The 26,754-nt window shown below is 37.0% G+C and overlaps 1 protein-coding gene across 1 annotated transcript in view; it reads left to right on the forward strand.

The window, feature by feature from the left end:
• RBBP8 (RB binding protein 8, endonuclease) overlaps positions 1 to 26,754 on the forward strand; it is a 112,728-nt gene that overhangs the window by 54,144 nt on the left and 31,830 nt on the right. The window contains 9 exon segments of the mRNA XM_017884017.1: positions 1,165 to 1,277; positions 7,507 to 7,536; positions 7,539 to 7,572; positions 14,802 to 14,977; positions 17,460 to 17,564; positions 21,757 to 21,854; positions 23,453 to 23,565; positions 25,282 to 26,176; positions 26,258 to 26,384. Coding sequence (XP_017739506.1) covers positions 1,165 to 1,277; positions 7,507 to 7,536; positions 7,539 to 7,572; positions 14,802 to 14,977; positions 17,460 to 17,564; positions 21,757 to 21,854; positions 23,453 to 23,565; positions 25,282 to 26,176; positions 26,258 to 26,384 — 1,691 coding nt within the window.

The following is a 26,754-nucleotide window of genomic DNA, read 5'->3' on the forward strand; positions in this document are numbered from 1 at the left end:
TTTCGCTCTTTTTTTTTTTTTTTTTTGAGGCGGAGTCTCCCTCTGCCGCCCAGGCTGGAGTGCAGTGGCCTGATCTCAGCTCACTGCAAGCTCCGCCTCTCGGGTTTACACCATTCTCCTGCCTCAGCCTCCCGAGTAGCTGGGACTACAGGCGCCTGCCACCTCACCCGGCTAGTTTTTGTATTTTTAGTAGAGACGGGATTTCACCATGATAGCCAGGATGGTCTCGATCTCCTGACCTTGTGATCCACCTGCCTTGGACTCCCAAAGTGCTGGGATTACAGGCGTGAGCCACTGAGCCCGGCCCGTAATTTTTTTTTTTTAATACATTGTGAATTTTTACTAATAACTTTTTTATGCCAAAAGGAAAATATGAGGTGGCTTTTCCTCCCTTGTATTTCTTGACCTTTATTCAACAATATTGACCCCCCAAATTTTTTTTTTTTTTTTTTTTTTTGAGTCGGAGTCTTGCTCTGTGCCCCAGGCTGGAGTGCGGTGGCATAATCTCAGCTCACTGCAACTTCCACCTCCCGGGTTCAAGCGATACTTCTGCTTCAGCCTCTCGAGTAGCTGGGACTACAAGCGAGCACCACCATGCCCGGCTAATTTTTCTATTTTTTATTAGAGATGGGGTTTCACCATATTGGCCAGACTGGTCTCAAACTCCTGATCTCGTGATCCTGTCGCTTCAGCCTCCCAGAGTGCTGGAATTACAGGCATGAGCCACTGTGCCCTTCCAATATTAACAAATAAATTTTGATGAATTTAATTTTCATCAAAATATTATTGAACAGTCACTATGGGTGATATGCTGTGCTGAGCAAAGCAGCTGCAAAGTTGCTTCAGGTATAATTCTGCCCCCTGGTATTGGACTAGGATTCATATTTTGGCCATAATAAATTAAAACAAGGTCAGCTTCTTCAATAAATAAGTTCCCTTAGATTGAGTTTAAAACTGGCAGATTTTTATAGAATTGCAATCTGAAGAAAATGGTGGTATAACATGATTTCCTATGTAAGAATATGTTAAAGGTATAATAACATCATTAATCTAGTTGATTTTCCCAGTATTTGCCAACTCAGTTTCTTAAATCTTCATAAAAGTCTTGGAATTCAAATAGAAATCTCTTTTAGTAGATGGAAAATACTTTGTTTTGTTTCATAGGTTAAGAGCAGGATTATGTGATCGCTGTGCAGTAACTGAAGAACATATGCGGAAAAAACAGCAAGAATTTGAAAATATCCGGCAGCAGAATCTTAAACTCATTACAGAACTTAGTGAGTTTCCTTTCTTCATGTATTAATTATTTAAAGTATATAATGTATTGTTGTTAAGACCTATTAGTAAATTAATTGTAATTAAATGGATTGTTTACATGTATTTTTCCTTATTTAGTAAAAGTTCAGATGTCCTTTTTTGTACTTTTTGTAGATTTAATCTCATGCTTAATTTAGTAAGAAATAGGATACGGAAAGGTTGTGCAAATACTGTCCACATTGGTCTTAAAGTCATCAGTTCTAAGACAAGAAGCAGTTTTTTTTTTTTTTTTTTTTTTGGACATGTCCGTGTTTGCTTCTTCGGTTTTATCTTTATTTCATGTAACCTTAATACTTCGTAAAGTTAAATACAAAGCAGAAAATTGAGTGTTCTACACTTGTTGTCTCTCTTGATATTTATGACATACTGGTTTCATAAGTATACTATTTTCAGTTTATTCTCCTTACCTATTGAGTGTAGAGTTTTTCTACATTCTTAGCTGCCTTCTTTTATTCTTTTAATACTCTGTTAATCTTACTCTCTTATAACTATTTATTTCTTTGGGTGACCATTACCTGGATTTCCCATAAGCAGCTCACAATCAATGTATTCAAAACCTAATTAATGATCTTCTTTTTCAAACTAATTCTGTCTTCTATTTTTTTCTGTTAATTATATTGCTATCCTCTGGTTATTCAAGTAAGAATATTGAATATATGTTCATTGTTTTAAAAAGAGTAAGAAAGAATATAACTTTATTCTGCTCCCAGAGGTAACTACTGTTAATAGTCTGATACGTATCTATCCAGGTCCAGGTTTTTCTGTCTCTGTCCCTTGTTAGACCCCGCTTCCCTCCCTTCTCTTTTTAATTTTAATGGGATCATACCATACTTTGTGTTCTAATGTGTTATTTCACTTTAAAGTATGTCTTGGAAGTCTTTACATGTTAATATGTCTATAGATTCTATGGTGTATATGGGTGAACATGTGCATATATTTATTTAGGAATGTAAGAATATTATCAATGAGTAGAAAACTGTTACATCTCAATATATATATAGTTGTTCCTTGTCATCTGTAGGGTATTGGTTCCAGGACCCTGACACATACCAAAATCCTTGGATGCTCAAGTACCTTATATAAAGTCACATAGTATTTGCATATAACCTACCCACGTTCTCCTGCGTACTTTAAATCATCTCTAGATTGCTTATAATACCAAATGCAGTCTCTACACATCACTTCCTTTGTGCGAATTAAATGTATTTGATGTGTGGCAAATTCAAGTTTTGCTTTTTGGAACTTGGTAGAATTGTTTTTTCCCAAATGTTTTCCATCCACAGATTCAGAACTCACAGATACAGAAGGCCAACTGTAGTTGAGATCCACAGTCATATTATTGTTAGTACTACTGGAAATAATCTCCAATAATGTCTACATATCTAATAGATTTCCAGCAACATTATCTAAAATAGAGCCAAAAACCCCAAGCAAGCAAAAAAGCTTGTCTAGGTGTTAAAGACAACATTTTTTTAAATGGCTACATTGTATGCTGTAGTGTAGGTGTCAGTTTTTTAGCTATTGTCACATTAATGGACTGTTCAACTTTTTGTTTGAATGTTTGAGAATTTTTATTTTCTTACATCCTCTTCAGATTTGGGCAAAAATGTATTAATAATAATCAATCTGGTGGGTGAAGAATTATACCTTTTTAAAATTGGCATTCCCTGTTACTGTTCCAGTCAAGTATTATTTTATATGATCGTCTTCTTGAGTGAATGGCTTATTTATTCTTTGCCCAGTCTTAAATTGCCCTATTTGCTGTTTGTGTTTTTTAATTAAGAGTTATTTATATATTATAGAAGGATTATTACACTTTGGTAGATATATTGTGCATATATTTTCTACCTTGCTTCCTCTTGACTTCATTTTTAACTACTTGACGTGGAAGTTTTGTATATTTTCTTACCTTGTTTAGGAAGGCTTTCTCTACCCCAAGAATATAAAATATTCTCCAATTTTGTACATATGATATATGTATACACACACATAGACACATAAATTTGCATATTTAATCCATCTGGAATTTTTAACATGTAATGTGAAGTAGAAATTTACCATCTTTAGAGTTTGCAGGCATTCATCCTCAAGCTTATTGTCTCATGGTCAAAAGATGGCAGGTACTTTTTCAGTCTTCGTGACTGCGTTCATACAAGAAGAAAGAAGCAGCAGCAAAAGGCTGAAATGAGCATGCCAGGAGAGTCTTTTTTAAAAAAAAAAAGCTTCTTCGAACACCCACCCAATAACTTTTGCTTCAGTCTCACTAGTCAGGAACCACCCCACCCTCCAACTCACCCCCATCGTTGGAAGATGACTAAGGATTTCTTTCATTAGCTTTATTTTGCTGCAGATTGTCTAGGTAAAAATATCATTTGCAAATAGTGACAATTTCATCTTTTCTTTCAATTTTTAGTTTCTTTTGGTGATTGTTTTTCTTTACATACTTTATTGGCCTAAGGGACTTTAGGATACTGCCCAGAATAGCAGTTGATACATAAGGGAAGACTATATATTACATTTAAGTGTGCTGTGGCCTTCTAGTAGATACGTGAAGTTAAGTTATGGATATTTCCTTCTGTGCCTCTTTTGCTAAGTTTTGCTTAATTGTGAATTTATAAAATTCTTAGCATCTGTTCATGTAGTAAGTTTTACTGATAGCTTTTCTAGGGTGAACCAATGTTTAGTTTCTTTTTTTTTTTTTTTTTTTTTTGAGACGGAGTCTCACACTGTCACCCAGGCTGGAGTGCAGTGGCATCATTGCTTACTGCAACCTCCGCCTCCTGGTTCAATCAAGCAGCTCTCTTGCCTCAACCTCCCAAGTAGCTGGGATTACAGGCGCCCACCACCACACCCAGATCATTTTTTGTATTTTTGGTAGAGACAGGGTTTCACGATGTTGGCCAGGCTGGTCTTGAACTCCTGACCTCATGATCCGCTTACCTCGGCCTCCCAAAGTGCTGGGATTACAGTTGTGAGCCACCGCACCCAGCCCCAATGTTTAATTTCTAAAACAGACAGACTTGATATGTTAATGTTTTAATTGGGGAGCATGCATTTAAATATCATTTTGTCCATTCAGTTTTTCTGCTATCAAGGTTCTATTACGATCAAAGAATTAGGCCAGGCGCTGTGGCTCACTCCTGTAATCCCAACACTTTGGGAAGCCGAGGTAGGTGGATCACGAGGTCAGGATTTCAAGACCAGCCTGGCCAAAATGGTGAAACCCCATCTCTACTAAAAAAGAAAAAAAAAAAGCAAAACAAAATTAGCCGGACATGGTGGCAGGCGCCTGTAATCCCAGCTACTCGGGAGGCTGAAACAGAGAATTGCTTGAACGTGGGAGGCGGAGATTGCAGTGAGCCAAGATCGCGCCTCTGCACTTCAGCCTCGGCGACAGAGTGAGACTCCCTCTCAAAAAAGAAAAGATCAAATAATTAACTAGGATGCTTTGAATCATTTTTACATTATTTTTTGTTTGTTTGTTTGTTTGTTTGTTTTTTAGAGATGGAGTCTCTTTCCGCTAGGCTGGAGTGCAGTTGATGCTATCTCGGCTCACTGCAACCTCTATCTCCTGGGTTCAAGCAATTCTTCTGCCTCAGTCTCCCCAGTAGCTGGGATTATAGGCACGTGTGACCACGCCCAACTAAGTTTTGTATTTTTAGTAGAGATGGGGGTTTCACCATGTTGGCCAGGCTGGCCTCAAACTCCTGACTTCAGTTGATCCGCCTTACATGCATTTTTAAAGTTAATATCTTAATTCTTTTCTGAATAATACAAGAGTTTTAAAGCACTTAACTTTGATCTTCTTCTCCACTTACATGCTGCTTTTGCCCAGTATTTCATTTCTGTGTAGTTTTCTTTTTTTTTTAGCTAGACACTTGTTAAAAAAAAAATTACCTTTAAGTAAAATGACCTTTTTATTAGCCCAAGGGAAAATCCTTGCTTTGCTAATAGTAAATCTTACAGGGACCCTACTCTAATGACTGAAAATGGGAGGGAAAGACGCCTTGCTAGAGACCTTTTCTGTATGGATAGCTCGTCTTCTGAGTGTGAAAGTACGTTCTCTTGTGTCTACTATAAGTTACTTGGAAGCGCTGCTCTGATTTTCTTGTCTCGGTATTTATGACTCCTATGTCAAAACTTTTAGAGATCTATCCTCATGACTTTAGCCTAAGGGCAACTATGAGGCACACTTTGTTTACCCATTTAGCAGTTTGTGGGCCATGCTGCCCTTGGTACTAAAATAGATATGAGATTCTGCTGGGAAAACTCCCTTTTAAAGGCCCTTTTCGTTGGATTTTACCATCAACCTGAGCCTATTTTAAATAATTCAGAAATTTTTTATAGTTCTGATCTGTTAGTGATACCCTTTTTGGCTTTTTAATATTCCAGTAGACTTATTTTAGAGTGTTGTCATTTTATTTGGATTTGGAGAGGGAAAATCAAGTAAACCATCTTAATCAGAAATCTAAGGTCATCTTTGACTTCTGTCAACCCTACAAAGGATGAGTTGCCAAATACTACTGATTCTGCCTCTGTTACAGTTCTTGTACTGGTCTTTACTTCCTATTTATCCACCTCTGCATAGGTCCAGATACTCATTTCTTTTAAAGACCACCTGACTTTTTGTCTTGTCCGTATTTTCTTTTCACATTGGTATATACTATATGTACTAACAAATCAGTCTTCCCATCATTCATCTATGAAAAATGATTCCTGGTAATCTGTAAGATAAATTTTAATTTCTTAACCTGCTATTGAAAGCTTTTTACCATTTATTATACCCGGTCTTTCTTTGTTCCACTGATTTTCTCTGTAGAATAGTCTCCTGTCCAGCTCAGTTGCCCTTTTTTTGATGAATGCCTTCCTGATCTTCTCAAGGGCCCAAAGTAACCTCTTTCTCCTTGGAAATTTCCTTGGTACTTTATTTGTACTTCTCGAATGCCCTTGTCACTTTTAAACCTATAAAACATGTTTATGTAATATCTTGTCTCCTTTGATAGACTGCACATTGCTTTAGGTCACTGTCTATATCTTAATTTTTTTTTGGATCCTCCACAAAAGTAGTTTAATAACCTCACATGTTGTAGATAGTCCAGAAAATTTACTCAGTGTAAGAAAATATGTTTAGATTTATAAACCACTAAATTATTAACAAGTTTTAGAATATGATTAACCTTCTTTGGTAAAAGTTCATTGTATTTACTGTGACTTGATTTCTGGGATCTACTTCTTTTACTAAAGCACATGCTTAACCAGTGACATCATACTAAACTTTGATGAGAGTTTTATGCTGGTTCCAGTAGAAGTTACAGCCCAAAACTGGATTTCTGCTTTATAAATTAAATAAATATAGATAGGAAAATTTGGTGGAGATTCAAACAAGCAGATAGTGCTTCAATGGATATATTTAAGTTACTGATACCATAATTATTCATGAAACGTAGAGTGTGACTAAGAAGAAAATTTGATTTGATAAATGTGCTTGTTATAAAAATTACGCTGATATTCAGCGATTTTGGTGGGTTTTTTTTTAAACTCTTTCTGCCACCCAGGCTAGAGTACAGTGGCACTATCTTGGACCACTACAACCTCAGCCTCCCAGGTTGAAGAGATTCTCCTGCCTCCACCTTGAATAGCTGACAGGCATGCACCACCACGTCCAGCTGATTTTTGTGTTTTTAATAGAGATGGAGTTTCACCATGGTGGCCAGGCTGGTCTCGAACTCCTCACCTCAAGTGATCCACCCACCTCGGCCTCTGAGTGCTGGGATTACAGCTGTGAGCCACCGCGCCCAACCTATTTTATTTTTATGATCAAATTAATTTCAAAATAAGTGACTCTTGCTAAAATGGTATTTGAAATTAGTGGGACTGAGTAACCAGATGGAATGCTTTCTTGTCCTCAGTATGAATAATTATACTCCCTAGTACATGAAGTACTCTCTTTTGCCTGCAAGCATTACATAAAATTATCAGTTAATCAGTTACATGGAACTGGCACGATGTGAGATGTAGTACCCCCTTACCTAGTAACAAATTAGTTTTGCACACTAGTGTTAACCCTGAATAAACATTATGATTTAGGATTAGAAGTACTAATTTCTTCATACATGCTGACATATTTGAAAGCCTGACATAGATGTTAATATAAATATATTATGTGCCTTCTTTTCGAATTGTTTTAAGTGAATGAAAGGAATACTCTACAGGAAGAAAATAAAAGCTTTCTGAACAACTCCAGCAGAAAATTGAGTAAGTATTTTCCCCCATCCTTGTTGTTTTATTTTACTTCACTATACAAACCATGAAGATACTGTAAGAGTTGCAGATGTCATTTTAAAATTATGAAGTGTTCTGCAGTTAAAACTACAAAGAAAATCACTACATTTTGTGTTTTGAGAGTATAGTGTGACTGCATCTCTTACATTAGTGCTTGAATAAAGTGTCAGCATTGTAATTAAAACATTTTAATTTTTATAATGATGTATTATAAATAATACATTGTTAAAATACTTACATTTCAAACAGATGTTTGAGTTTTGTTAGCTCCCTTCCAGCCCTGTCCCGGAGCTTCATAAGAGCAAACTGAGTAAGTGTTTCCTCTCATGTAGTACCCAGGCCTGTAGAACTTCTTCCTTCCTCTGTTTTTCTCCCTCTTCTCCCCATTTCTCTTAAAGAATAAAAAGAGTAACTTTTATCTTGTGTGCCACTTCCTCTTGTGTTTTATGTTTATTATTTCTAATTCTCACTGTGACTTCGCAAAGTAGTTTAATTATCCCCACTTTACAAATGGGAAAACCAAAGGTCACAAAGTCAAATAACCTGCCTATCATCTTATAGCTAGTAGGTAATAGGACTGTCACTCAGACCCATATTTTTTCTGAAAAACCTCTTTTCTTTCCATTATCCAACACTGTCTCAAAAAAAAGAATATTTTTCTAGATATGATCTGACTAATGCAGAGCGGAGATGTGACAAACTTTTAGTTCCCATTTATATAAAGCTTATGTACTATTTTTGAAAACTCAAGATTCAAGATAATCCTAATGGCATCATAGAGTTCCTAAAGATCCTGTTGCATTTAAGTAGACATCTACAAAAACTTCGGTAGAACTATGTAGATGTAACATATTATTTTGGCTTAGAATAGTTATTTTTGTATTAACACATCTCGCAAGTAGAATTATTCTTACCAGTATGCTTTTAGGGTAATGGATATCCAGTAGAATTCTGATATTCTTCCCATGTGATCGGTCTGCTGAATACTGGTAGCCAAAGGGAATTTTGAGGAGAGATAATAGTCAGATGAGGAAACGAACCTATGAGATCAGACTGATGTTATAAATGTTTATAAGAAAATGTCAGCACTTTCTAATTTTAATAATGCTGTATAATGAAAAGAGAGGCCGGGCGCAGTGGCTCAAGCCTGTAATCCCAGCACTTTGGGAGGCCGAGACGGGCGGATCACGAGGTCAGGAGATCGAGACCATCCTGGCTAACACGGTGAAACCCCGTCTCTACTAAAAAATACAAAAAACTAGCCAGGCGAGGTGGCGGGCACCTGTAGTCCCAGCTACTCGGGAGGCTGAGGCAGGAGAATGGCGTGAACCCAGGAGGCGGAGCTTGCAGTGAGCTGAGATCCGGCCACTGCACTCCAGCCTGGGCCACAGAGTGAGACTCCGTCTCAAAAAAAAAAAAAGAAAGAAAAGAGAATGCAGGACTCAGAGCCACAATCTGTTACATACAATTCCAAAACCCAAAAGGTTATTTTTGAAATGTTATTCACAACCTAACCACTGCAATGACAGAATGCTGTTTATAGTCTTTATCCCACTTCATGTGAGGATTCATATGCTTTGCTGTGAAAATATCAATGTGTTTGATTACAGGATGATGCCCCAGACTCCACTAGAGCTGTTATGTAATTATGTATATATGTTCTGCATTATTGTATTGCTTTCATTGTTTTAAAAAATCTGAATTTAGAATCCCATCTGCTTCCAAGGATTTCAGATAAGGGATCGTTGACCTACATTAATTTATGTGAAGTGATTATGTATGTACGTAGCTTATGGTATTTTGAACACATCAGCCTTGATCTTTATGAGTACCAAAAGGATGAGATATCAAGTGTGTAGAAGTTAACACAGAATTAGATAGACAATTACCTCAAAAACCAATGTGTATAAGTTAGGTTGAAACTATATCATGTCATTTGCTTGGTAGACATATGAATTCTAATTAGTTTATAATTTATTTTTAGTGTTATCAAGCACATACATTTTTCCGTTGAAACTCACCCGTATTTTAGAAAAGAAGTGGCGGTGTGAAAGTTTGAAACTACAGGAAAGAATAATCATATAGATGAGCTTAAGGCATGTATGTTTGTTTAGGACATGCTTAGTCAAAAGAGTATAGGAGATCTGATTGTGTCTTTTATTCTCGTCTGAAATTTAAGATAGTTGTGATTCTCATGAACCAACATCTTTTGTGGCTTGGTTGCAAATAAATTGCCTTTTGCTCGGCAGTCTTTTTTTTTTTTTTTTTTTAAAGCAAGTGTCATCTTGTAAAGGCAACCTAATTTTCTCTGATCACCTAAACCACTGTCATGTTATGCTATTTGTGCCTGAAATTCCCCTGAACTTTAGAAGAAAATATTACTTGACTTATATTTCTGCTTGTTAAATGCAGTAACTCTAACTCTTCTGAGCTAGTTTTGATATTACGGATGGCTTATATGGTAGGGTGGTTATTAGTGACACCAAAATTATTTGGTAAAATTTTGCCACTATAAAGTTAAAAATGTATATAAAGCTAGGTATTGAGGTCATCATTCTCTTCATTTTGGAAAATAGATGTGATGGGTCAGTGAAAGTCAAGGGAGTCTATATATGTAAGTTCAAAGGACTGTAGAATTCATTTCATTCAACCTTCTTCTAAATTGAATTCCTCATACAGCTTCTTTAACAAATAGCTATTGTTTGAACACGTCTAGTAGAAGTTTACTGTTTTCCAAGCCTATTTAAATTTAGTGAGACAGAATTATTAGAAAATTCTTTCTAAGTTTATAGAAATTACACTGCTTATAAGTTATATTTTTTGATTATGACTTTGCTTTCCGGGACCATCTTAAACACGTCTGTTCTCCTTTGCTACTTCACGACTCTTTTGATACATGAAGACAGCTATCATGGCCCTCCTGAGTCTTGTTTTCTCTAGAGTAAATATCCTCTGTTCATTAACTGTGGCATTAAATATCCTCTGTTCATTCATGTGGCATTACTTTGACTCTTCAAACTGAATTTTTAAAAATGTTTTAGTTTGTCAATATCTGAATTAAGAAATCAATATTCTAGGTATAGCTTGATCAGTGAAGCAGTACTGCCACTTCCTCTACGATGGCTATAACATTACTTCGTTAAGGTTAATTATGTTTTAACTGGGAATGTAAGTTCTTCAGAGTAGAAAAGGAAGAAAGCTGAATATTTAAAACTTTTTTACAGACTCATGAAGGGAAACTCCAGATCCGTAATTATAGGTCTTTGGGGAAGAAACCAACTAAAACAGTTTTGACAGGAATTTAAGAGGGAGCAGGGGTCCACAAATCAAACAGCTCAAGCCATCAGAAGGAAAAGTGAAAGGAGGACAAGTGTGCATAATTAATTTAACCAAAAACTGTGGCGTGAACTCTTTCCTTTTCTCAGAAAGTCAGTGAGACTAATGTTTTAAAGAATGAACTTGATTAACGTATGGAGTTTTGTTTTTTCCTTTTATGACAAAGGAAGACAAAGCCAGCACTCATTTCCTTAGTTTGGGCACCTCTAGTTAGAGCTAGTTTTGCTTTTTTGTTTTTCCTTTTGTGATCCTAGCTACTTCCACATTGACTCTGCCAGGAAATCAATTTCTTCTCGTGACTCATTCATGTTTCAGGTTTAATTTGTATGACTAATAGGCAAGCAGGCTGTGACGTGATTAGTTAAAGCTAGGTCAGATAGATTTCACACTCCATTAATTTATAAGCCTTTCTCATATGACTTTAACTTACTGTTTTTCCAGAATAAGAGAATTACAGGAAGAGATTAAAAATTAGATATTAAATCTGTTGCACAGAATGGTGATTTAATAAATAATGATTGTGTATTTCAAAACTGCCAACTAGATTTTAAATGCTTTTACTAAAGAAAAGATTTCAAAATTGCCAACTAGATTTTAAATGCTTTTACTAAAGAAAACGATAAGTATGTGAAGTGATATATGTTAATTAGCTTGATTTAATCATTCTACAGTGTAAACATGTATCAAAACATTTTGTTGAACCCAGTAAGTAGATACAATTATTATTTGTCAATTAAAAATAAAATTTGGCTGGGCGTGGTGGCTCACGCCTGTAATCTCAGCACTTTGGGAGGCTAAGGTAGGCAGATACTTGAGGTCAGGAGTTTGAGACCAGCCTGGGCAACATGGTAAAACTCCATCTCCATTAAAAATACAAAAACTAGCCAGGTGTGGTTGCATGTGCACCTGTAGTCCCAGTTACTCGGGAGGCTGAGGCACAAGAATTATTTGAACCTGGGAAGCAGAGGTTGCAGTGAGCCAAGATCACACCACTATACTCCAGCCTGTGCAACAGAAAGAGACTCTGTCTCAAAAACATAAAAATAAAATTTTAAATAATTAGACATAAGCTCTAAAGATTGTTCCCTGGTATAAAATATAGGATTAAAGCCTACAAATAATAGTGGTATCATTCAGGAAATTAAAGTGTAAATCTTTGTTGGGAAAAATTAGTCTTTGTCTTCCAATCAATGTTTCTTAAAAATCTCTGTTGGTCATAGTTCATACAGTTCTCACTATATAAGTTTTTATTTGGAAATAGTATTGCAAATTGATATGAGTCTAATAGGACAGACTGATTTGGTCATGTAAAGCCTAGATGTCTGACAGACTGGTAACGGTTGGCAAATAAGGTCAGTCATGGTTTGACATGGGAAAGTCAATTAACTTTATTTTTACTCAACATTCACAATTCAATTCAAAGCCAGTCTTTCAGTTACCATTGATCCTGAATTGAGTTGGGCAAGAACGTATGCCTAGATCCACACAAATTTATTCTCTAGTGGAATCTGGGAATGTCTCATATTCACTCAACAAATGTTTGTACCATACCTACTATATGTCTGCTGGGGTAGGCTCTTGTGATTCATCAGTGAACCAAAGATCCTATCCTCTTAGAACTTACATTCTAACAGGTGAGCAATAGATACAATAAATTGCGGCTGGGCGCCGTGTTTCACGTCTGTAACCTCAGCACTTTGGGAGGCCAAAACGGGCGGATCACTTGAGGTCAGGAGTTTGAGACCATCCTGGCCAACATGGTGAAACCCCGTCTCTACTAAAATACAAAAATTAGCCAGGCATGGTATTGCGCGCCTGTAACCCCAGCTACTTGAGAGGCAGAGGTTGTAGTGAACTGAGATTGTACCACTGCATTCTAGAGCAAGACTCAGACTCAAAAAAAATCTAGATAAAAACGAGTAAATTGCATACTATGTTAAAAAGTAACAAATGCTGTGGATAAAGTTTATAGAGCAGAATAACAGGGAACAGGAGTACTAGGGTGTGTGAAGGGAGGTTGCAATTTTAAACAATACAATTCCAGCAGACTTGAAGGAGATTAGAGAGATAATTAGCTATGTGGATATCTGGGGATGAGCATTCCAAGCAGGTGGAACAATTGGAGGAAAGAACCTAAGGTGGGAGTATGCTCGGTATGTTTGAGAAACCTCAAGGAAGAGAGTATGTCAGGAGTAGAGTATAATAGGAAAAAAGGTCAGAGAGGAAATATGGGAGGGGCACCATCAGGTCATGTAGGATCTTCATGGATCAAAGGACTTTGGCTTGTGTTCTCAGTGAAATGAGCAGATGTGACAGGGTTTTAATGAAATTTCATCCGTATGACTTAAGTCTTTTGGGTTTTTTTTTTTTTTTTTTTTTGGAGACAGTCTCACTGTTGCCGAGGCTGGAGTGGAGTCGCATGATCTTAGCTCACTGCAGCCTCGACTTCCTGGGCTCAAGCATCCCTCCTACCTCACTCTCCCAAGTAGTTGAGACTACAGGCGTGTGCCACCATGCCCGGCAAATTTTATTTTTTAATGTTTTTTTTGTAGCAGTAGGGTTTTGCCTGGGCCTCCCAAAGTACTGGAATTGCAGGTGTGAGCCACTGTGCCTGGCCTGACTTACGTCTTTTTTTTTTTTTTGAGATGGAGTCTCGCTGTGTTGCCCAGGCTGGAGTGCAGTGGCGCCATCTTGGCTCACTGCAAGCTCCACCTCCTGGGTTCACGCCATTCTCCTGCCTCACCCTCCCAAGTAGCTGGGACTACAGGTGCCTGCCACCACGCCTGGCTAATTTTTTGTATTTTTAGTAGAGACAGGGTTTCACCATGTTGGCCAGGATGATCTCAATCTCCTGATTTTGTGATCTGCCCACCTCGGCCTCCCAAAGTGCTGGAATTACAGGTGTGAGCCACTGCACCCAGCCCCGACTTATGTCATAATAGGACTCTTGTGACTGCTGTTGAGAGAAGACGATAAGGGGCCTAGATAAAAGTAACAGAAACTCACATTTTGAAGCCTTCTTGTAGACTATGAATAACACATTTGGTTAGCAGTAGGGCCCTTAGGATCTGACTGCTGAGATTTAAATCCTGACGCTGTTACTATTTTAGTAGATGACTTCTATATCTTCATTTCCTCATTTGTAAAATGAAAGTAATAATACCTCAGAGTTGTGATAATTAAACTGATAATTTAAATAGTGCCGGGCAATGTAAACACATAACAAATATTGGTTGTTATCAGTGTTAGTGTTCTCATCCTGTATTTGTCAAGCATGCCAATTCTACTACCACATTGTTTAACGTTCTTTCCTTTCCATATGTACTTAAAATATTCTAGTTCAGACCACAGACAGAGCGTCTTGCCTGGACTATTGCAACCACCATCTAATTGATTTCCTTGCCTCCTGTCCTTATGTCCCAATCTTGCACAATACTGTTAGATTGTCACATTATATCCAAGCTCTGAAACCTTAATTTCTTTCCGCTTGCTTTCTACATTATGTGCACACTTAGCCCGTGGCTCTCCTTCATGTAATTCCAGCTTTCCCTTCTCCAACATAAGTATGCAGTACTACGTGCCTGTCCTCAAACTGAATTCTCTCCTGATCTTGCCTGCAATTGGAAATACTTCTAATTTCACCTGAAGTGCTACTGACTATACTTTCTACTTCACTTTTCACAATGGTATTCCCCACTGGGTACTGTAATCATTTGTGTACTTATCTACTTAGATTTGGAACATTAGATACAAGGGATTACATCCTTTAGAGCTTCATGTTTGTGTTCTACTGTAACTCCACGCCATGTAGTAAATGTTTTAATACTCATTGAATTGATTTTCTTTCCATTGTTACTCTTCTCTAGGAATGATCAACAGCATCAAGCAGCTGAGCTTGAATGTGAGGAAGACGTTATTCCAGATTCACCGATAACAGCTTTCTCATTTTCTGGCGTTAACCGGCTACGAAGAAAGGAGAATCCCCATGTCCGATACATAGAACAAACTCATACTAAATGGGAGCACTCTGTGTGTGCAAATGGTAAGAGTTGGAGTTGTATTTTCGTTCTCTGGTTTTGTAAACCAGTGTTCATGTACTAGTTTTTATGTTACTCGATCTAGTGGAAAGAAGTCACTATTCCGGTATCCCATGGTACAACTATGAGTTTAACTTCTATTCGTAAAGTGACCGAGAAGGCATTTTCTGCCCATGTTATGTATAGATACATGTTGTCTATATGACATGTAAATATATCACATTTTATAAATATCGTTTCTTTTTATTTTAAAAATATTCCGATGTGTATATATCCAAGGGGATAGAAGGAAAAGGAAAGGAACTTAATTAATGTTAATTTCTACCTCCTGTGTACCAGGTATTATGCTGAGTGATTTGCATATATTCTTGCTATGTTTTAATTCTTGTAACAGGCTTGTGAGATAACTATCAGCTCTTTTGTTTTATAGATGAGGAAAGATATGTTTAGAAAGGTTAAATCACTCACTCAAGGTCAGCTCTCATGTAGATGAGTCAGAATTCAAATACAGATCTTCTTAGCTCTGAACTTTCGTACTCTCCAGGTCTTGCCACATGGGTACTCCTGCCATTGGAGCTGTCTGTAACTGGCTATTTTTATTTGTTGTAATTTGTAGGAGTTAGTGGTAATCAATAAATGGTGTTATAATGTGTCCACTTTGTGGCTTTTCAGTGGCATGTTTCTAATTCTAGCCTAGTTTATCATTTCTGCTAAATGCTTTAAAACTGCCTTTTCACATAGTCCCAAAATTTGTTATGTAATTTGTTATGTGATACAAGTATTACTTGTAGTATTAATCTAGAGCAAATATTAAAGACTTTAATTTTTAACCTAAACTATTTGGAACAAGGAAAGCATGGGGGGCGGGGGATATATACATATTTCTATATTTGTATAATACAAATAAATTGTTGACAGTAAATATGCCTTTAAACAAAGAAGCAGATTTTATTCTTAGATGTTGGAACATTGGCAGTTTTCCCCCATTTTATAAGCCTTTGTATCACCATCTAGTGGAGAACAAAAGAACTGTTAAAAATCCTACACTTAAATAGGAGCAAAGTTAAGATGTAAAATCATAGATCTAAAATGAATATCCGTTGACCTTTTAGTTTGCTATCAGACAGGACATGAATCATTAAAGATAATCACTGCATAATTTAGATCAGGTTTAAATTCATACATAAGAATATCTAGAGAATAATTCTGTATTAGGAAAGTCTTTTGTAACCAATATAAATGCTTCTGGTTTATTTCTTCTTTGTATGACAGCAGCATATAACTATTTAGAAATTTAATTCACTTGCTTTAATCTTGTTCTGATCAGTTTTTACTTGGAATCTGAAATTTAGTTTTAAAATATACGATAACTTTGAGCCATACAAATGATTTTAAAATAACTTTTAAGGCCGGGCGTGGTGACTTACACCTGTAATCCAAGCACTTTGGGAGGCCAAAGTGGGCGGATCACGAGGTAAGGAGATCTAGACCATCCTGGCTGACATGGTGAAACCATATCTCTACCAAAAATGTAAAAAATTAGCTGGCCGTGGTGGCACACGCGTGTAGTCCCAGCTACTCGGGAGGCTGAAGCAGGAGAATCGCTGGAACCCAGGAGGCGGAGGTTGCAGTGAGCTGAGATCATGCCACTGCACTCCAGCCTGGGCAACAGAGCGAGACTCCATCTCAAAATAATAATAATAATAATAATAGTAATAATAATTTTAAATGCTTTAATGACTAATTAGTCCTGTTCTCTAACTTCCCTTGCTTACTTATTGTAAGGTTTATAATGCTTTTTAATATTATTCTCAAGTTATAAATAGTAAAACTGTTTCACTTTACTTTGTCCTTATTTTGGTTCTCTTTGAACTAAATCTTTAAATATTGGAGTGATTTCTGATAACACATGCTTCCGAGTTTCCTTCCTGAAAACTCTAAAACAAAGATCATGGAGATAAATGATATAGTATACATTAGATTGCTTGATCATTTGTTTATTGATTGATTATTTGAGATAGGGTCTCACTCTGTCGTCCAGGGTGGAGTACTGTGGTGTGATCTTAATGCAGCCTGGAACTTTTAGGCTCAAGAGATCCTCCTGCTTCAGCCTCCCAAGGCGCTGGGATTACAGTCATGAGCCACTGTGCCCAGCCCAGTATACCTTTTTAAATTAACCTGCTGATGTGTAAGAAATAAAAAAAGAAAAGTAACACTAAAATGTTACTACTCTGGGCAATTTGGGTCAGAAGAAGCTGTCTGTTCTAGTCACCTCTCCCAATGTCTTAATTTAAACTGCTTTGTTTCTTAGTGAAATTAAAGGAGCTTACTTCTTAGAATACAATAATTATGTCAATAAAATGGTACTTATATTGTATTTAAATACAGATAATACATTAAAATTTTAAATATGAATAAATAAAAATAATTTGATAATACTTTTCATCATTGTTTATTATGTAATCTCTAATTTTTTTCTCCCCTTAGAATTGAGAAAAGTTTCCAAGTCTTCAGCTCATCCACAACATAATCCTAATGATAATGAAATTCTAGTAGCTGACACTTATGACCAAAGTCAACCTCCAATGGCCAGTAAGCAAGATACTGAGATTACTTTACAAGTTTAAATTGTGGTTATTGGTGGGTAAGAGTGACCCACAGTCTAACTTAGACAATATTTTAAAGGTATTTTCCGTATAATTTTGTTTATATTACTAGTTTACTATCTTTTTCATATTGGAAAGTAATGTTATCCTATTAGTTCATATAAATATCCCTAATGATATTAATATAAATTACTAATAATTTTAAGTAAAGAAGGCTTTACTGTGATTTAATTAATTGTTCAACAAATATTTAAGGATCTGTTGTATACCAGGCACTGAATAAAACAAAGCCCTTGTCCTCATGGAGCTTATGATCTAGTTGAGGGAGAAATAAAATTTATGTCAGATAGAAGCAAGTGCTCTGAAGAAAAGTAGAGCAGGGTAAGAAGGGATATTAGAAAGCCTCACTTGTAAAGTGTCGTTTGCATAGGGACTGAGGGAGGGAAGTGAGTCACTTGGCAATCTGGGAGAAGGGCACCCAGGCAGAGAGATTTGTAAGCCCAGAGGCCTTGCAGTGAAGATGGCATTTGGTTTGTTTGAGGAACATTAAGGAACCCTGTGTGGCTGGAGCAGAGTGAGTGAAGGGGAGATTGGTTTGGACAAAAGGAAAAATAGAGTTACCATTTACTGAGATGGAAGAGACTGGGAGCTGCAGGTGTATAGGTTGGGGTAGGGGTGAGTAGAAATTAGAAGTTTCGTTTTGGGAATATTCTATTTGAAATGCAAACTCAACATTCAGGTAGAGTTTGGATTCATGAGTAGATGTGAGTTAGAATTTAGAGACGTTTAGGATGGAGACACGTATGGAAGTTGTCAGCATGTAGATGGCATCTAAGCCATGAAACTAGATGAGATTACGAAGCAAGTGATAAAGAAGGGGATGAGAAGTCCAAGTATTGACCCTTACGGAACTTCATTATGTAAAGCCATGATTTTCAACTTTTGTTGAAGAACCCCACCCTAGCATTTTAGACATTTCCCCTCCGCCCAATCCCTTCCCTGCTGGAGTTTGATTACTGCAGATATACTATGTATCTGTTTAGGTGATAACGTGTATGCATGTATGTCTGTGCTTTATACATAGTAAGGTTTTTTTTGCTCCCCCCGCCCCGAACCATTTTTCACTCCCTTAGAGAAAATATTGTAGCTGTTGAGGTTGTGAAAATGAATAGGAACCAGCAAAACAGAGAAGGAGCTGCCAATGAGATAGGAAAACTAAAAATGATGTCCTTTAAGCCAAGTGGAGAGAGGACGAAGGAGTGGTCGACTGTGTTTAACAATGCTAATAAGTCAAGTAAGATGAAGAGTTCTTAGAATTGACCATGGGATTTGGTTGCATGGAGATCATTGAGTGTTAAACTAGTGACATGATAAAAACTGTTAAGATGTAATGGTGACCATCTGAGATCTGTCTCATGTTCAAGGGAAACTAAAGACAGAGAAAGTGGAAAGAGCACATACAAACAAGTCTTCCAAGACTTGACAGTAAAGAGGAGGAGAGAACAGGACAGTGGCTAAAGAAGAACATCAGTCAAGGGAGGATTTTTTCAAGATGGAATATTATAGCATGATTAGCACATATTTATGTTGATAGGATGATCAAGTAAAGAGGAGAAAATTAATAATTCTGGAGAAAGAGGGAATAATTACTACATCCTTAAAAAGGTCAGAGGAGATGAGATCCAGAGCCCAGTTGTAAGGGTTGGTCAAGGTTAATCACTTAATCATTTTATAATAGTGTAAAAGTTACATTCTGAAAGCTGCAAATCATTTTATATTAACATGTGTGTCTGTCTGTCTTTCCATGAGTATGTGTGCATGTGCATGGAGGCTCAGGGTCCAGCAAAGGTGCTAGGGATATAACACTGAGTGCAGCAGATCCTTGCTTCTCAGCTCTCTAGAACCAATTCTCTTCTGCTGCTGCCAGGTCTTTGCTCCGTTATTTGTCCTGTCTTCCTTATACAGTATCTGCAGCTTCTCTGCTGTCTTATTTTTAAGTATATACACATATATGTTATCTTCCATCTTTAAAACATAACCCCACTTTTAATAATCTCCACCTTTAGCTACAGCTTCTCTTCAGAAGTGAAAAAGTATTAATAGTCTATATTCAGTGTCTCTACTTTCCTAATTCCCATTCACTCCAGTTCACTGTAGTATGGATTCTACTCCCACCCCCACCTGCAAGAGAGGAAGAGAGAGGGAAGGGGAGGGAAGGAGGAAAGGAGAGGAGAGAAAAGTGCTAGAGGAGCGGGGTATAGGGGAAGGGAGGGAGACTTACAGGGGTTGAAGAGAGGAGAATGCATTCACAAACCCTTTGTTACTGCTTACACTTGAACTGCTTCTGACTGTAAACGTCATCAGTGTTGCTGTTCTCCAAAATATGTGGTACTGTGCTTGTTCTTTCTCTCTCTCTCTTTTTTTTTTTTTTTTTTTTTTGAGACCTGGTCTCTCTCTATCAGCCAGGCCGGAGTGCAGTGGCACAAACACAGCTCACTGCAGCCTCAACCTCCCAGGCTCAAGTGATCCTCCCACCTCAGCCCCCCAAGTAGCTGAGACTACAGGCACACACTACCATGTCTGGCTAATATTTGTATTTTTGTAGAACAGGGTTTCACCATGTTGCCAAGGCTGGTCTCGCTCTCCTAGGCTCAAGTGATGCACCTGCTTCGACCTGCCAAAGTGTTGGGATTATAGGCGTGAACCGCTGTACCTGGCCTCACTTTATGTCTCTTCCTGGAGGAATGTCACCTAGAGTCAGTAGTCTTCTCTGACTCATATGATAATAAATCCCAAACCGGTATCTCTGTCCAACTTTTTTCCTGGATTCCCAACCCATGTATCTACCTGCTTTTGGATATCTCTACAGGGGTATTCTTCAATTTCAGCATGTCTGCAGTTGACACTTAACCTGTCAAACTAACTCTTTATCCTTGCATTTGCAATCTCAGTGAATGACACTATACATGCCTCTTGGAGTCATCCTAGATTTCTGCTTCATCTGTTTTTTCTAAACAGCCTCTAAGTTTTACTGATTCCGCCTCCTACATATCTGTTTTACATATTCTTCTGTGCCCCTATTATACTAGTTTAGGCTATTAACATCTCTCATCAAGACAACATGTTCTAGTAATCTAATTAGTCCTCTTGCCTATTAGTGATTGCTTCTTGCCTAGTGAGTGTCATAGCCACAGATACCTTTTCAGCCCACACATTGCATTTGTTTTATTTAAAGCTCTTAGACATCTCTTCATTGTCTACAGGATAAATTTGAAACTCCTTAGCATAATCTGACCCCTAACCAACCTAACTGGGTTAATGTCCTACTCCCATCTTCTGCAGTTTGACTTCTAGCAGTCAAACCACGCATAGCAAACCCCGAACAAGCAATTTTCTTTCACTTATCTAGACCCTTAATTATACCTAGAATTCTTTCTGTCCCAGTCCAGTTAACTTGCCATATTCTTTCTTCTCTCGAGTCAGCTTCAGCATCACTTGTAACTTTCCTTGATTTCCCAAGAGATTTAGGAGTCCTTATTCTATGTTTGAATCACCCCTTTTATGTACCTTTATTATAATGTTTATCACATTCTGTTGCAATTCTCTTTTTACCTTTCAACTATATAAGCTCCTTGAGAACAAGAACTCCTCTTTTCATCTAGTGCTTAGCACAATACCTGGAACATAATAAGTGCTCCATAAAAATTTGAGTTAAACCTTTGTAAAATACTAGAACACAGGTGATTTATGAATATGTGTTATCTTAACCTGAAACATGCAGTGCTGACAACCTCTCCTACAAAGTATGTTTTCATGAAAGATACTGTACATACAGTTTGATATTCATGCTGTAACATAAGTCACAATAATTCCACTGTAAATCCATTGTATGATTTTTTTTCCCCAGTGGCAATAAGAAAAATTACCTATTGCATTCAGTTCATTTAGGAAAAACATAAAATTTACTTGAAAAATTTTAGCATGCATAGACCTGCAACTTACTGCCATTTATGGTAGGTATTTTGGACTTCTTGCACAGAATTTTAAAATGTGTCTAGTGCCGTCCTACAAAGTGTGAGCCTTTTCCTTCCTCTTGTGTCATTTTAATATGTCTAACTTCTACAGTTTTGTAAAATTGGTTTTATTATTTATTAAAATGGTTTAATATTTATTCTTAGAAACACATGGAACAAGCAGCTGTACCCCTGATAAGTCATCTTTTAATTTAGCTACAGTTGTTGCTGAAACACTTGGACTTGGTGTTCAGGAAGAATCTGTAAGTAATTGTTTAGTTTGGCAATAACATAAATTAATTTTATGTCTTTTTAGGTCAGTTCTTAGAGAATTAAGCAAGAGAATTATTTTATCTAAAGATCTTGGGTAAAGGCCTAAAACAAAATTTATGTTGTTAGAAAGTCCTATTTCTGTTGTCCAGCCCAGCAGTCTCAGAAATCTAGAATCTAGAATTCTTGGGATGTGGGTTGAGTCAAAATTTAGGGGAGTAATCACGGCATAGAGATTTTGTCAACTTTCTTCGCTTCCCCTTCTCTCATGCCCCCTCCCTGCCCTCATCTAAGAAAAGACCTAAACCTTTAGGTTGATTTCAGAATTGTTGTTTTGTTTGTTTTATTTTTTAGAGTTAGGGTCTCACTGTGTTGCCCAGACTGGAGTGCGTGTCTATTCACAAACACAATCATAGAGCACTATAGCCTCAAACTCCTGGCCTCAAGTGATCCTCCCATCTCAGCCTCCCAAATAGCTGGGACTACAGACATATACCACCATGCCCAGCTAATTATTTTTGTAGAGATGGGGGCCTCAACTGTGTTGCCCAGATGGATCTCAGACACCTGGCCTCAAGAGATCCTCCTGCTCAAAGTGTTGTTGAGATTACAGATGTGAGTCACCACATCCAGCTGTACTCTTATTAAGTTGTCTTGCTATTGAATTTCTAAAACTTGAATTGGTTTTTCATTACATATGGATTTGTTTGTCCTTTCTAGTTTTAAATTCATTCTTAAATGATAATGGGTAGTTTTTAACCTTTGAACTTTGAATGCGTTTTAATACTTTCTAATTCCCTCCTACCCATAAACCTGGCAAGTCATAGCTGAGACACCAAATAGATTAAGGGAGCTGAAATCTAATGACTTGCTGCTCAACGTGTGATCCATGGGCCAACAGCATCTGCATCACTTTTGAAGTTTGGTAGAGATGCGGAATCTCAGGCCTACTGAACTTGCATTCTAACAGGATCTCCAGTTGACTTGTATGCGTGTTAAAGATTGAGAAGCACTGTTCTGTAAAGGATTATTTTAAATTCATCTCCTATCAGTATGAATAATTATCTCTGTTCCCTTCTGCACATCTTAATGTTGTTTTTTGGAATTGGAGTTTTATATGCAAGTAGTAGAATATACTTACGTAAAACACTGATGCTTTTCTCTTTAAACTTAGAATGTGCTTCATATTTTTCATTGTGGTGAAATTAACAATCATTTTGAAGTGTACAACTCAATGATATTTAGTACATTCACAATATTATGCAGCTATCACTTCTATCCAGTTCCAAAGCATTTTTATCACCTTCAGAGAAAACCTCATACCCATTAATCATGTATCCCCATTCTCCTCACCTCATTCTTCCACCTCCTACTTGCATCCTCTGGTAACTACCAATCTGCTTTCTGTCCCTATAGATTTGCCTATTCTGAATATTTCATATAAATGGAATCATACATTATGTGGCCTTTGTCTGGCTTCTTAGTATATTTTTGAGGTTCATCTGCATCGTAACATATATCAGTACTTCATCCCTTTTTAAGAATGAACAAATCCCATTACATGGGTGTGCTTCATGTTTTACTCTTGAAGGAAACTCAAGGTCCCATGAGCCCCCTTGGTGATGAGCTCTACCACTGTCTGGAAGGAGATCACAAGAAACAGCCTTTTGAGGAATCTACAAGAAATACTGAAGATAGTTTAAGGTAATCACGGGCACATTGGTGAAAACTTATAAGCTATTGGTGAGATCCCATTACAATGAATTTCATATAATTAAACCATTTCTCTCCTTCAACATATAGTTTGTTATTCTGGTTATATACATTTTTACTTTAAAAATTGTCTCCCTAGTTTCTGACCGATTGAGAGCTTTTTTGCATTACGGTAGAAAGGTGGATATCATTTTTAGCTACTTTCTGTGTTTCTGTCAAGCAGTACTTGTTCCCAGTACTTGTCACTTGCTCCTTTAAAGAGCCAGTCATCCCTTTGGGGTTTATATTTCCAAAAACTGGATGTTCTACAAAATGCATCTAGAAGCTTGGATGAGCTTCCAAGATTGTGTTGCATCTCATTTTTACTAATTTCAGAATATCTATTAACTAATAATACAGCCATTCCGTGATATCAGAAAGGGATTAGTTATAGGACTCCCTCCCCCGTGGGTACCAAAATCCAAAGATGCTCAAGACCGTTACATAAAATGGCCATCATCATTGCATATAACCTGTGCACATCCTCCTGTATATTTTATGTAATTTCCAGATTAGTTAATAACACCTAATACAATGCCTACATACCAGTCCATTTGCAAAGATTCAACATAGTACTTGGCACATGGAAAATTCAAGTTTTGCCTTTTGGAACGTTGTGAAATTTGGATTTTTTACCCAAATTATTTTTTAGCCACATGGTTGAATCTACAGATGCAGAACCCACAGATAAGGAGGGCCACTGTACCTGTATTTATTTAGCATTTTGCTTTTTAAAAGAGCTTTCGGTTTTTAGATATATAGATAGATACGTATCTATCTATCTATATATGTATATCACAGTCTGTCATCTTAGTAACTGATTAAAGTAGATTTTGTTACCCTCATTTTTTGATTTATTTTACAGATTACAAAAATGCAGCTCCAAAAAGATTAGATGTCTTGTTTAAGGCCATATAGCTATTAAGTGGTAGAGCCAGAGATCTCACCCAGCCCACATCTTCAAACTTAAACTTACTGCTCTTTCTACGGATATTTCCTCTGCTAGAGACAGGCTGAATCTTAATTTATGTTGAATTCTATAGTGTAAGAATTTTGTTTCTTGGAGTTACTCATAATAAAATTTCATAACAAAAGAACTTAGGTTCTCAGTGGAATTTATTAAAATATGATTTTTGTTTGTTTGTTTGTTTCTTGAGACAGAGTCTCACTCTGTCATCCAGGCTTGACTCACTGCAACCTCCGCCTCCCAGGTTCAAGTGATTCTCATGCCTTAACCACCTGAGTAGCTGGGATTACTGGCGTGTGCCGCCACACCTGGCTAATTTTTGTATTTTCAGTAGAGACGGGGTTTCACCATGTTAGCTAGGCTGGCCTCGAACTTCTGGCCTCAAGTGATCTGCCCACCTCAGCCTCCCAAAGTGCTGGGATTTACAGGCATGAGCCACCGTGCCTGGCAAAAGATGATTTTTTGTATAATAAAGTGATTTAAAGTACTTAAGAAAAATTTTTTAAATGTGAATATTATGATATTGAGAAATACTTCATATGTCATTTTTCTCTGCTTTTCCCCTTATCTTTTGTCATCTAAATGAAGAGAAGCCAAAAGCTCTACCTTGTCTTAAATTTTGGTTAATCATTTGCCTCTAAGAGGTAGATAAGACCTTACTATTAATTCTGTATTGAAGAGTTGTTTCACTCTTTATTTAGATTTTCAGATTCTGCTTCAAAGACTCCTCCTCAAGAAGAATTACCTACTCGAGTGTCATCTCCTGTATTTGGAGCTACCTCTACTATCAAAAGTGGTTTAGATTTGAATACAAGTTTGTCCCCTTCTCTTTTACAGCCTGGGGAAAAAAAACATCTGAAAACACTCCCTTTTAGCAACACTTGCGTATCTAGATTAGAAAAAACTAGATCAAAATCTGAAGATAGTGCCCTTTTCACACATCAGAGTCTTGGGTCCGAAGTGAACAAGATCATTATCCAGTCATCGTCTAATAAACAGATACTTATAAATAAAAATATAAGTGAATCCATAGGTAAGAAGGATAGGACTGAGTACGTTAAAGATTCTAACTCCGATAAACATTTGGAGCCCCTGAAAACATTGGGAGGCCGAACATCCAAAAGGAAGAAAACTGAGGAAGAAAGTGAACATGAAGTAAGCTGCCCCCAAGCTTCTTTTGATAAAGAAAATGCTTTCCCTTTTCCAATGGATAATCAGTTTTCCATGAATGGAGACTCTGTGATGGATAAACCTCTGGATCTGTCTGATAGATTTTCAGCTATTCAGCGTCAAGAGAAAAGCCAAGGAAGTGAGACTTCTAAAAACAAATTTAGGCAAGTGACTCTTTATGAGGCTTTGAAGACCATTCCAAAGGGCTTTTCCTCAAGCCGTAAGGCCTCGGATGGCAACTGCACATTGCCCAAAGATTCCCCAGAGGAACCCTGTTTACAGGAATGCATCATCCTTCAGCCCTTGAGTACATTCTCTCCAGACAATAAACCAGCATTACAGATAAAAGAAGAAGATGCTGTCTTCAAAATTCCTCTACGTCCACATGAAAGTTTGGAGACCGAGAATGTTTTAGATGACATGAAGGTTTGTGTTAAATGTTCAAGGATTTTGATTAAAATGGTAGCTTGTGATTTCATTTAGAGCTAACAGTTATTTGTGTTTTAGGGTGCTGGTTCTCATGAGCCAATAAAAATACGAACCAGGTCCGTCCATGGAGGATGTGAACTTGCATCAGTTCTTCAGTTAAATCCATGTAGAAGTGGTAAAATAAAGTCTCTACAAAACAACCAAGGTGTGTACACTGTAAACAGGATCTCCACTTTTTTTAATGACTTTAAATTGAATGTCATTATTTACTTTTTTAAATGGATTGAATTGTTTTGGAAAAAAACTTATTTCTTCCTTCATGTGTCTGTATTTATAGGACGATTCTCACATTTTACCAGTGATTTTCTGTTCTTATACTTTTGAAAAAAATGAATTGAGATCTTTTGATACCTACTTTTGTATATGATTTTGTAAATTTACTTATTTTATATAGTTGTTTATTTTCTTTACAAAAGTTTTAACAAATTTAAACTGTACAGAATTTTTTAAAATAAAAATTAGAATGTTCATTATCTAAACTTTGTTCGTCACCCCATAGGACATTTGTCATTTTT

The sequence above is a fragment of the Rhinopithecus bieti genome, unplaced genomic scaffold (assembly GCF_001698545.2).
Source record: "Rhinopithecus bieti isolate Rb0 unplaced genomic scaffold, ASM169854v2 scaffold_13577, whole genome shotgun sequence".
Lineage (NCBI taxonomy): Eukaryota > Metazoa > Chordata > Mammalia > Primates > Cercopithecidae > Rhinopithecus > Rhinopithecus bieti.